At 38.3% G+C, this 13,051-nt stretch overlaps 1 protein-coding gene and 1 long non-coding RNA gene across 3 annotated transcripts in view; both read left to right on the top strand.

Moving 5' to 3' along the window:
* Positions 1-6,028, top strand: part of grid1a (glutamate receptor, ionotropic, delta 1a) — a 303,095-nt gene extending 297,067 nt beyond the window's left edge. Inside the window, exon 16 of one of the 2 annotated variants that reach the window (XM_058058871.2) lies at positions 4,889-6,028. In XM_058058871.2, coding sequence (XP_057914854.2) covers positions 4,889-5,326 — 438 coding nt within the window. In that variant the 3' untranslated portion in view covers positions 5,327-6,028. The remainder of the gene's footprint in view (positions 1-4,888) is intronic. The other variant, XM_058058872.2, reaches the window with a different exon arrangement.
* Positions 6,029-6,107: 79 nt separating this feature from the next.
* LOC144894488 (uncharacterized) lies at positions 6,108-10,733 on the top strand. The gene is made up of 3 exons (XR_013625114.1): positions 6,108-6,126; positions 6,400-6,481; positions 10,007-10,733. It is a non-coding gene; the product is annotated as an uncharacterized LOC144894488 (long non-coding RNA).
* The last annotated feature ends 2,318 nt before the right edge of the window (positions 10,734-13,051 follow it).

Below are 13,051 nucleotides of genomic sequence, written 5' to 3'. Positions count from 1 at the left end.
CATGGTTGTGATTCTCTCTCATGTATGACCAATTCTCATGTGAGAGAGAAGCTTACGGCAGCTTACGAACAAACTCCTCACAGTGTTAATTTGACCAACTCACCATTGTACTTCTGGGTCGATGCGCGCTTCAGTGGTACAATAGCTCTCTTTAGCCAATCCATTCAAGTCTTAACGCCGTAGAGCTCCGACTCGGCAGCCCCTCTGCATCCACACGAGTAAGGCTTGACATGGATCCCTAAACTAAAGTGTGAGCACGAGCAGATGACGTAGAATTTGAGCCTTGACCCCTCCCCCCACCCCGACCCCGCACAGCCATACCCGCCACCCACCAAACTTGTTTGACTTGACGTCCAACATTACCCGCCGGTGTCAAACCAGAGGTACTGCTGGTGTTACAGTACTGCCGCTGACTTTATTTGTCGTCATGCATTCCAGGATTAGGCAGGTTTTCATCGTAGACATCATAGAGAAAAGAAATACAGCACTTGAATGCAGCATCTCGCTGCTGTAAGATAATTACATCAAGCTCAAGGGTCACTGCCGGGATTAATGACTTGGAAATGTGTTTATACGTTTTCCAAAATAGGGCAGTGTTATTATAAATCCAACATTTTTGCAATTTAAAAACACAGTTATGTGATTATTTTTCTATATTCTTAAAAAAAATTGAAAAGAAAATTTGTTTATTTATCAAAAAAATTGAAAAATAATTAAAAAAAATGTTTTTAGAGGAAAAAACATTACATGAAATTAATTTATGTTCATATAACAATAATAAAATGTAGAAAATTTTATTTTTATTAATTTTATTCTATTTTTAATAATAATTCTGTAATATTAATCTCATAATGTAATATTAATGTAATAGCCAAATTCATACAGATTGCAGATTCCTAATTTTTTTAAAAAAGTTTCAAGAAAATTACAAATTAACTACAACAATATTAGAAATAATATATGTGTTATTTAGACTTTTTATATGCATTTACGGTATTTGTGTTATTTATTCAATAGTCTGAGTGTAATGTTTATTTATTTCTATGTGATGTCTTTTTTATTTGGATGTAGAAATATGTCTTTATTGAAAATACATTTTTTTTGTATTTGTCAAAAAAACATGTTTAAGTTTTCTATTGATAAATATTACATAACATAATAATAATCACAGGTCACATTAATACCATATAACTTTTATAATAACAATAACAATAATAATAACAATAATAATAATAATAATAATAATAATAATAATAATAATAATAATAACAATAACAATAATAATAATAATAATAATAATAATAATAATAATAATAATAATAATAATAATAATAATAATAATAATAATAAAATACATCAATTGAATGATTTCAAAGTGCAACAGTTACAATAAAAAATACAAATAAAAAATAAGAGTTAACAGCAAGTATCACAATAACAGAATAAGAACACCTAAAATAAATTTCTGGGTGCTCTATGTGACCCTCTAAGGACATATCACCTGAAGGGAGGCGGGACATGTGGACAGTCAAACAGACGCAAGGCTCTTGACTCCAAATTGTGAGTGCTGATTGGCTGTGTCGGACCAAAAGGGGGCAGGGCACACAGGGCCGGGGGGGCAGGGGTCGATTCTAGTCGCTTCATCCGTCATCTCACCTCGTCGTTGGTGGTGTCGTCTACTGTGTATCGACCCAAAAGGGTGCATGACGTCCGAAGACGGCGGCGACGGCGGCGATGGCATGCTCGTGTCGTGAGAATTCATTAGGATTTGTTACAAAAAGTCACTGAAAACATATTGCAATTTTTGTACGATTTTCTAGTAAATTCTCACGATAAGTCGCTGACTTTGCTCACATTTATGTTGTCATCATTGCCGTATGTGTTCTAAATGTTTTTTTAAACCATTTCCGTCTTCATTTGAGTGTTACTGCATGCGTCTTGTCAGCCGACGTGTTCACTTTTGAGGCTTTATGTGTTTTAACTTGAACTCTTAGATTTTCTTAAGAAATTAAGAAAATGATATCAGGATTGTTACAACATCAAGCCCCAAAGAATTTCTCTCAGGCTGGATTTACACTAGTGTGCAGAGTCATAACCTCAAATTAAAAGCGATATATTTACACTAAACAAAGATCCTCTATGTGACAGGAGCATTCTGCCGTTTGCAAGTATCTACGGCAAAAACTCTACCCAAATATTATCTATATGACAGGATTGCTGTGCTGTTTTTAAAGACCTACTGCAAAAACACTCTTCAAAGATCCTCTATCTAACAGGAGCATCTACTGTAAAAACACTCGTCAAAGATTCACAATGCGACATAAGCACTGTTGTTTTTAAGGATCGACTGCAAAAATGTTAGTCAAAGCGTTTTGCTGTTTTTGAGCATCGACTACCATATGCTGTTTTTCAGAACCTATTGCACAAATGCTTGTCAGAGATTCACAATGCGACAGGAGCAGTCACTTGGGACCAATTGCAAAATGTAGTTCCTCTTTTCGATGGCGGGTGTACTGCTGTTTTTAAGAATCTGCTGAAAAATGCTAGTAAAAGATCCACTAGGCGACATAAGCACTGTTGTTTTTAAGGATCGACTGCAAAAATGTTAGTTAAAGCGTTTTGCTGTTTTTGAGCATCGACTACCATATGCTGTTTTTCAGAACCTATTGTACAAATGCTTGTCAGAGATTCACAATGCGACAGGAGCAGTCACTTGGGACCAATTGCAAAATGTAGTTCCTCTTTTCGATGGCGTGTGTACTGCTGTTTTTAGTAATCTGCTGAAAAATGCTAGTAAAAGATCCTCTACATAGTATATGGTTCTGCTGCTTTTTAAATACCTTTTTTAGGTATTTGCAAGATCCCAAGATCCTCTATTTCATAGGATGTGTGCTGCTGTTTTTAAGGATCTGATGTGAAATCAAAGATCCTTTATGTCAGGACTCTGCTGTTTTTAGGAATTTGCAAAAGCCTAAGATCCTCTATTTCATAGGATGTGCGCTGTTGTTTTTAAGAATCTGATGTGAAGTCAAAGATCCTTTATGTCAGGACTCTGCTGTTTTTAGGAATTTGCAAAAGCCCAAGATCCTCTATTTCATAAGATGTGTGCTGCTGTTTTTATGGATCTGATGTGAAATCAAAGATCCTCTATGTCAGGACTCTGCTGTTTTTAGGAATTTGCAAGATCCTAAGATCCTCTATTTCATAGGATGTGTGCTGCTGTTTTTAATGATCTGGTGTGAAGTCAAAGATCCTCTATGTCAGGACTCTGCTGTTTTTAGGAATTTGCAAAAGCCTAAGATCCTCTATTTCATAGGATGTGTGCTGCTGTTTTTAATGATCTGATGTGAAGTCAAAGATCCTCTATGTCAGGACTCTGCTGCTTTTAGGAATTCGCAAAAGCCTAAGATCCTCTATTTCATAGGATGCGTGCTGCTGTTTTTAATGATCTGATGTGAAGTCAAAGATCCTCTATGTCAGGACTCTGCTGTTTTTAGGAATTTGCAAAAGCCTAAGATCCTCTATTTCATAGGATGTGTGCTGCTGTTTTTAATGATCTGATGTGAAGTCAAAGATCCTCTATGTCAGGACTCTGCTGTTTTTAGGAATTTGCAAAAGCCTAAGATCCTCTATTTCATAGGATGCGTGCTGCTGTTTTTAATGATCTGATGTGAAGTCAAAGATCCTCTATGTCAGGACTCTGCTGTTTTTAGGAATTTGCAAAAGCCTAAGATCCTCTATTTCATAGGATGTGTGCTGCTGTTTTTAATGATCTGGTGTGAAGTCAAAGATCCTCTATGTCAGGACTCTGCTGTTTTTAGGAATTTGCAAAAGCCTAAGATCCTCTATTTCATAGGATGTGCTCTGTTGTTTTTAAGAATCTGATGTGAAGTCAAAGATCCTCTGTCAGGACTCTGCTGTTTTTAGGAATTTGCAAGAGCCTAAGCTCGTCTATTTCATAGGATGTGCGCTGCTGTTTTTAACGATCTGATGTGAAGTCAAAGATCCTCTATATTTGGTGATTACAGAAGCACTGCTGTTTTTAAGGACCTAATGCAGGGGTCGGCAACTCGCAGCTTGTGCATATCATCGTGGACACGTTGGCATATTTGACTTTTTTTTCTCCGAATTACTTTGATACCCCAAGGTTCCCTGCTAATCTGACAGCCAGTCATCACCGTGGCGACTCGTAATTTGCTCTCCGTTGACGCCGGCCACGGTTGTTCGACGAAACAGACTGACTGTGCTTCGCTTTTCCATTATGCGTGATTATTGCAGTTCTATTTACTGTATTATGTTGGATTCTGGTAAATTAAGAAAGATTCATTCATTCATTTTCTACCGCTTTTCCTCACAAGGGTCGTGGAGGGTGCTGGAGCCTATCCCAGCTGTCGCCAACCAATCACAGGGCACATATAGACAAACAACCATTCACACTCACATTCATACCTATGGACAATTTGGAGTCGCTAATTAACCTAGCATGTTTTTGGAATGTGGGAGGAAACCGGAGCGCTAACCACTTGACCGCCGTGCAGCCAAGAAAGATTGAAAGATGACTTAGACTGATGTTTACTGCTTTTTTGGCAGTAAAGGTTTCCGACCCCTGACCAAATGCAAACACGATATGAGAGGAAAACACACTGGCAAAAAAAACAAAACATGGAGTATCCTGAACCTGCTGTACAAATACTAGTCAAAGTAGTGTAAATCCAGCCTAAGTACGTAGACTAGATTTCATGGACTTGCAAAGATGTTTGATGACAAAACAAAAGTGTAACCTTTCTACTTTCTCTCTTTCCATTCTTTTTTTTGACATATTTTCTATCCTTTAATTGCATCCCCTCCGTCTTACCCCCCATTGCTGCATGGTCCATTGTGGTTGCAGGACAAAGAAGTGAACCTGGAGCAGGTCCACCAGCGTTTAAACAGCCTCCTGGACAAAGACCTGGCCCACAAGCAGCTGCCCGGCCAGTCTATCGAGATCTCCGCTCTGGACATTAGCAGCATGCAGCCCAGCCAGTCTCTGGAGGTCTTGTCCGCTCGGGAGTACCCCACCCACCGGGGACCACCGCCACCCCTCTCGGTGAGCACCTTCCTGCGGGAGGGCCACGGGGCCGGGAGGACACTAGGCGCGGTGGGCGGCCGGACCTTGCCCCTGCCTCTCAGCAGCGCCACCATGCCCTCCATCCGATGCAAACACAGGGCGCCCAACGGGGGGCTCTTCCTCCAGAGCCCGGTCAAGACGCCCATGCCCATGTCCTACCAGCCGGTGCCGGGGGGGCCCATCTCAGAGGGGGAAGCCAGCCACGGGACCTCCATCTGAGCATCTGAGAGGTGACTCTGGAGACCGGCGTGGATGAGAGCTATAAATAGAAAATAAGAAAACATCTTTTTATTACCAGTGGAGACACCAGACAAGACAGAAGAGACTCTTAATGTACATATTTGTAATTATAAAGAGAGAACAAGCCACATTACAAAGTGTATTTTGAATATTCTCCAGAGTTGAGTTTAAAAAAAAAGAAAAGTATTTAAAAAAATACTGTTTGAATGGCTTTGTATTTTTTTTTTTTTTGTTCTCTACAAAATAAAGGTGACATTTTTTTTGTGTTGGTTGTTTTCAAAGTGCCAAGATGTTTTCTTTCAGATAACTGAATGTACTGTGAGAAGAACTCATGAACAACAACAACTAAAAGACATTTGACAGGAAAAGACATTTCAAAAACAATGATTTGTTTCCTATGAAAAGAATAAAAGGTATATTACAAAAATGGGAGCTGTTCTACTGCTTGTGTGTCACTGTACTCTGAGCTACAAATACAATTACATTACTAAGGCTACAACTTCCATTTTGGGGTAATTTAACCATATGTTTGTTATTACTAATGTCGTTTGTGGCTGCTATTTCTATTACTTCAGTGTATCAGTTTATGCGTTAGCTCGTGAGAGTAAGTAAAAATATATCCTGCTATGTTTATTGTTTGAAATTCTGTTATTTATTTGAGCAATAATGTAACCATTCCCCCTCACCTGATCTTAGATGGTACAGTCCAGTCTATATCGCAGCAAGTACAAGTGGATGGATGGCGGCCATTTTAGATGTGATCATGTGAAACCTGTCGAGTATGTACTTCCTCTTTTCTCTTTCTCTTTCACATAACTGTTATTTCTAATGAACATGTGTAAGATAAAATATGTAAAATATAATAATTTGTGAGAATAGTAAGTAATAGTAAGATAAATGATTTGTACAAGCATAGCACACATTAGCACCAGAAGGAAAATGACCGCCGTCATGATTATCGAGCCGCAAATGACTCGAATAGTGCATATAATTGACTTGTGTGGACGCTGTGGGGCAATCTGCTGTTAAATAATCTTTCTTTTCTCCTACAGGGAACATGGATGGTCGGCTGACGCCCCGTTACTATTATCAACCACTAAAACTAGCTAGCTGCTAGCATACGCCATTACCTAGGTAGGTTACAAAAAGGTAGGATCAAACTTGATTTTAAGGGACTCCCCTGCATCCTGTCATCCACACTTTATAGTATCCAAGCCTCTTGTAACAATGTAACAAAGTAACAATCACTTTACATGTTTTCCTATTAAGGCCTTGTTTTATTACCGTAGTTAATTTTGTCATTCTATAAATGCTTTGATGCTAGGTCAGGTTTTGCTAGCTGTCATTGTTGCACTTTCATTTATTCAGCGCCGTAAAACTACTGAAAGGTTTTTTTTTTTACAAGCTCATGACTTACTGTCTAATGTCTTATACAAGGTGACACGGTTTAAAATCTGGATAAGATCGCACAGGGTGATTCAATTGGAGGGTTCAGCCCGCGAATAACTTCGGACTTTGTGAACTTTATGAAAATACGGCCCCCAAAACAATGTAGTTGAATAGCCTTGGTTTAGTATGTAAAATGTTAAATTGTCACTAAAAACACTATAAAACTATAAAATATGGATATGAATATATGTTCACCTTTCTGCTTGCATTTGCTTCTCTGTAGAAAAAGCTAATTTGTTCTGTTTTTTAGTCAAAATCAGGAGTTTTTGCTTAAAACACTGTTATGTTCTACTACCAACTTATAAAGACTCCAAAAGGCTAGAAACAAACTATTTTTTCTGATGAAAGAGGAAAGTCGAAAGTTTTTAATAGTGCAAAATTGGTCTTAACATTTTGATTAGAAGTGTAAATAAGTAAGGTTGTCATTGTTTAGGTTTTTTTTTATTACCTTTTATATGCTTGGAAAAAGGCATGTTGACAAGGTCTGTAAGCTTCTAAAATAAAGTTTTTGGAATGTGGGAGGAAACCGGAGTACCCGGAGAAAACCCGGGAGAACATGCAAACTCCACACAGAATGGTGGGATTGAACCCGGATCTCCTAGTTGTGAAGTCTGCGCGCTAACCAATCGACCGCCGTGCAGCCGAGTCATATAATACATTCATTCATTCATTTTCTACCGCTTATCCTCACAAGGGTTGCGGGGTGCTGGAGCCTATCCCAGCTGTCTTCGGGCGAGAGGCGGGGTACACCCTGGACTGGTGGCCATCCAATCACAGGGCACATATAGACAAACAACCATTCACACTCACATTCATACCTATGGATAATTTGGAGACGATAATTAACCTAGCATGTTTTTGGAATGTGGGAGGAAACCGGAGTACCCTGGGATTGAATTCGGGTCTCGTAGCTGTGTGGCCTGCGAGCTTACCACTCATCCACCGTGCAGCCGCTTCTTTAATATTTGACGTAAAATTCACAATCCTATGGTAACCTGATAAACCAATAACAACTCTGCTAAGTCACCTAACCGCCATTGATTTCAGACAAGGGAATAATTTAGTCCACCATGTCCTACCAAAGTGCTAACAGTGCAGAAAAGAATACCGGGAACAAAAAGCAAGTGCACACTTTTGGGACTAAAAGACTCAGCGGGAGGGAAACTGCACTGCGACTTGAAAAAAGTGATGCATTTTTCATGAGGCCCCTGTGAGATTACAGGTATAACACACTGTTATTTAAGTTAAGATGAATAAGTGCTTTGCTAATAAATTATGCATCTTTTTAACCTTATTGCCTCCAACGAGGAAATTATGTCCCGATCTCCCCAGCCCGCCCACCCGCCGTGGTATGTTTTGCTACATAGCTATCCACGAACTTCTCCGTTTCTTCATGATGTTCAATAAGACTTTAATCAATATTGTTTTAGTGCCGCCATCGCTTCATTAGGATTCTGTGTGATGGGTGGACTTGGCAGAAGTCACCCCTGTGGTCGCTGACCTCACCCAGGCTCATGAAGGCATTAATTAGGATTAATTAATTAGAACGAATGAATAATGTCCTCACAGCTGGGGTCACTTGACAGTGACCTCCGGAATGCTTGTTTGTTCTTCGGAAGCGCCGTCCTCGATTCCATTTTGGAAAACGGGCTGATTATTCTCCTCATTAAAGCTTCTATTCCAGATGTTTTCATCCCTGTTTTTCCCCCAAGCTGGCCCAATAGCCAACATACCTGAGTAACACTATGTGTGTAATAAACAAGTTCACGCTACTTGATAAATAATCCAGGAGAAACACAGCATCCTGACAGAGCCATGAAAGTTTTATGGCTTCTGCTGCGCCGAGCGCCAGACATGAGGCGGGCAGTCGGCAGAATTCTAATATCTTCCACGCCTCGCTCCTTTTCTTTTTCTCTCTGGCTGTAATATTCTGAGAGATTCCGTCTCGCTGCTCGGTGTTTGTGTTTTGCTTTTTCAAATTCTTCATAACATGTAAACAGGGCAACATGTTGGCCTCCGCCAAGGCAGAACTTTGTAGCTTACTGTACAGTATTTCTCCATGGACATCAAATAGTTTAGCATCTGAATGGGAGGCTAACGAAAGTGATACCTTGTGGATCTTGCACCGAGCTCTCAGACTAGACTAGAGCTGTCCTATCTAGTCTGACTGGGTTGTGTCCCATCTAGTCTTTGAGCGTGAACTGATGTAGCCTGCTAGGATGAGAGGGGAAACGTTCTCAAAGACAACCTGAACAGTCCAGTTGTAATCGAAGAATACACTCATAATAATATGAGGGGGGAAATTTCAGTTTAGTGGCATAAAGTTGAATTATTAAAGAAAAAGTAGTTTTTTTTTAAGTCATTATGAGAAACAAATGAAACAAAATATGTGTAGTTTTCGGAAAATTAGGTTGGAATAAAATAAAAAAAATATATTCTTAAATAATCCTCGTGAGGAAAAAGCGGTAGAAAATGAATGAACGAATCTTCGTAAATTTTCTTGTCATAATATTATGACTTTATTCCCATAATATGATGACAAAAAATATTCTTAAATAATCTTCGTAAGTTTTCTTGTCATAATATTATGACTTTATTCCCATAATATGATGACAAAAAATATTCTTAAATAATCTTCGTAAGTTTTCTTGTCATAATATTATGACTTTATTCCCATAATATGATGACAAAAAATATTCTTAAATAATCTTCGTAAATTTTCTTGTCATAATATTATGACTTTATTCCCATAATATTGACAAGAAAATTTCCGAAGATTATTTAAGAATAATTTCATAAATATTTGTAAATGTTCTTGTCATAATATTATGGGAATAAACTCATAATTTTATGACAAGAAAATTTACAAAGATTATTTAAGAATAATTTTCTTAAATAAATTAATACAAATTAATAATAATTTAAAATTTAATAATTTAAATTTTAATAATAATTTAATAATTTCATATTCATTTTATATAAACAAATTTTCTTGTCATAATATTATGACTTTATTCCCATAATATTATGACAAGAAAATTTACGAAGATTATTTAAGAATAATTTTTTAATCTTTGGAAAATTTTAAAAAACAACAAAAATTGTGGGAAAGATGCAAAGTTCATACTAAAATTGCCTTTTTTAATTTTTAAAATATATATACCTCCTTAGCATATGTTAAAGTGGCCCATCCATCCTTTCATTTTTTAGAATGTGGCCCTGAGTGGAAAAAGTTTGGACACCTCTGCTTTAGCATGAACCAGCAAGTTGTCTGTCAAGGAGATGAATGGCAGCCATCTTGGATGTGCCAGGTATATACTTCAATCATTTCCTTACATGTCTTCTATTAATGCCTTGTTTAATAATAATGCCTTGTTTAATATTTAGTTGTTAATGTTGTCATCCTATAAATACTTTGTGTGCTTTTCTGATGGGTCGGGTTTTGCTAGCCAGTTGGTTCTATTGTACTGCGAATGCATTTGCTGGAGCGAGACGTATAAACACTTGGCCAGCAATTATGTGGTGTGCCTTTAATGATAACACAGCATGTAGCTTTTTTTTTTTTAGCACCCGAACCTTGCTGGGGGTGCTGGATAATTACCGTAGTATAAAGACATCAAAACAAGAAAGTGTAAAAACGAAAGCAAACGAGGAATAAAAAAATAGTATTTGGTGATGATGATTGCAGCGCATTGCAGCAGAGAATGTCTACTGAAGGTATTCTGAAGGCTTCTCCCGCTGTAAACATCGTGCAATAGCTTGCCTTTATTTTTGGACTGACATGAGATTATTTGGAAGTCAGACTTTTAAGACTTTTATAAATCAGCACCCCTGCTTTCACGTCCTGTCCTGGCCGTCATGTTTTTTTAAGAAAGTGATGAAAATGTTCTGTTTTTTGTTCTTTTTCTTTTTTGGTCATCAAACTGGCCATGAGGGCACTTTGCCGCACGTGACATAATCCCCTGAAGATAATATAGCTAATGTTATTTCATGTTTTTTTCATGAAATAAGTTATTCATCCCGGCTGCACGGTGATCGAGTGGTTAGCGCGTAGACCTCACAGCGAGGAGACCACAATTCCACCCTCGGCCATCTCTGTGTGGGGTTTGCATGTTCTGGATGGATAATTTTTTTTTAAATATTAGAAAAGCAGGAAGTGAACAAATGTAACAGTTACTGATTGTAAAAGTACCAGATGGAGGGGTAGGATTTAATAAGCTTTGCTTCTTCCTACTCCTTTTGGACATGTGGAACTGTGAACTGATTATGTGATGCATTCAATTGTAATCTGATGCATGTTCAAATGAAATTAAACCATTAACATTTATTTCTGCTAGATATTAGTGACATCTTTCAGTTGGGGTGCCCAAATTTAGGCACCTGCCTACTTTTGTTGAAATAATTTCTGTAAAATCTTATATAAAACTTATATTTTAAGGTCACTGAAGACTTTATATGGTCCTTATTGCTTGTAAAAATATATATATATATTGGGTTAATTAAAAACAGTGTTGACAAAAAAATGTCAGGTTCACTGAAGGCAAAATTATCTGCCATTTAAAAAAAAAAACACACATAAGGTAATTGAAGATTTTATATGGCCCTTAATGTGTACAAAATGTGAGATAAAATGTGTATAAAAATTTATAAAATTGAAAAAAATTATTAGGAAAGCAGGAAGTGAACAAATGTAACAGTTACAGATTGTAAAAGTACCAGATGGAGGGGTAGGATTTAATAAGCTTTGCTTCTTCCTACTCCTTTTGGACATGTGGAACTGTGAACTGATTATGTGATGCATTCAATTGTAATCTGATGCATGTTCAAATGAAATTAAACCATTACCATTACTATTAATGCAATATTGGTCAATGGGCAAAGACTGCACTCAACGATTTACAGTACATGCACCAAAAATATACCTGTAGGTGATCAAGGGCACATGAGGTTTCGATATTGGGAACAACGGTGTATTAACGTCCACCAAAAGGTAGTTAAAAGCAGATTTCAGTTGTTTGTTTTTTCCTAATAAACAGAAAATATACTCCTCTGTTATCCATCATGATGCCTCAAGCTCCATTATAAACAGACAGAAGCGTCTCCGCAGTGTCCGACAACATTCATAACCCAACTTTGTAGACATGAGCGTACCTTGTCAAATTGCTGCTGACAATATGTGCCTCAGCATCGGGCCTAATGCTCCAAAAATAAGCAATAAGCATCTTATATAACTACAGGCGCTGGAGAGCATACGCCAACGTTGGCTTCACAGAAATAGTTCCAGGGAGAATGTGAGCACTTTCCTCTAGTAAAGAAACAACTTTTTTTTTTCCATTATGGAGTATGTCCGATTTGCTAATCAGACATTCTCTTATTTCACACACAAGCAATTTCTCAGACACAATATTTGTCTTGCAGCTTTTGATGAATTGTGTTGGAGAGGCAGAAGTTGTATAGGAAATAATTGGTCCCACTCTGGGTAGCGCTGTTAGGCCTTGTAGCGGCAAAGCGGCAGATGTCGGATGAGTAATGGTGTCAGGCAGACAGCGCTGTCGCTTGAATATTAATCTCTGACTCCGCAGGAAGGACAAAGCACAAACGTAGCAATGAAGCGGACACACACATATGTCACAACAACACACTGTTCAGTTTTCACATGATGTCCTTCCGTCCCGAGCCGTCCCCGGTCCGACGTGTCAAGCTGTGACCGATGGGGTACGTCAGCCCGTCCCATCCTCGGCCAAGCCGGTGAGGACAGAGGACAGAAGGGAGAGGAGGATGTAGAGGAGGCGACCGAAGCTCGATTCCAAGTGGCATCCGCTGCACGGCGGCACGCAACGCTGTGGCAGTCGGGCAGAAAGAAAAGGCTGCAAGCCCTCGCTTGTTGTTACGTCTGCTGAGTTACACGGGCGGGTTGAATGAAGGCAATTCCTCCCACGGTACAAAAAAAATTGGACATTGCTTTGAAGTTGAAAAGTTGTTTCTTTCCATTTAGTTCACAATTTGTACAGTCATTGTCAACCCTTTTGTTAGCCGAGAAACATCAGTTTAAGAATGCAATGGGACAAAAAAAAACTTGAAAAAAAATTGGATAACACTACTACACTACATCACCGCATGTTTATGTACTCCATGTTGGATGTTGGACCAATGCAAAGAAATGAATGGCTGGATGGACAGATTGAGGTTGTCTGGACAGTCAGCATATACAACCGGAGGGACAGACCGATTTTATCCTTACAGACAGACAGATGG

This window comes from Doryrhamphus excisus, linkage group LG20, assembly GCF_037039965.1.
Source record: "Doryrhamphus excisus strain RoL-2023G ecotype Guam linkage group LG20, RoL_Dexc_Guam_v1.1, whole genome shotgun sequence".
Classification (NCBI taxonomy): domain Eukaryota; kingdom Metazoa; phylum Chordata; class Actinopteri; order Syngnathiformes; family Syngnathidae; genus Doryrhamphus; species Doryrhamphus excisus.
The sequence above is the reverse complement of the archived record's forward strand: the minus strand, read 5'-3'. Positions and strand labels throughout refer to the sequence as shown.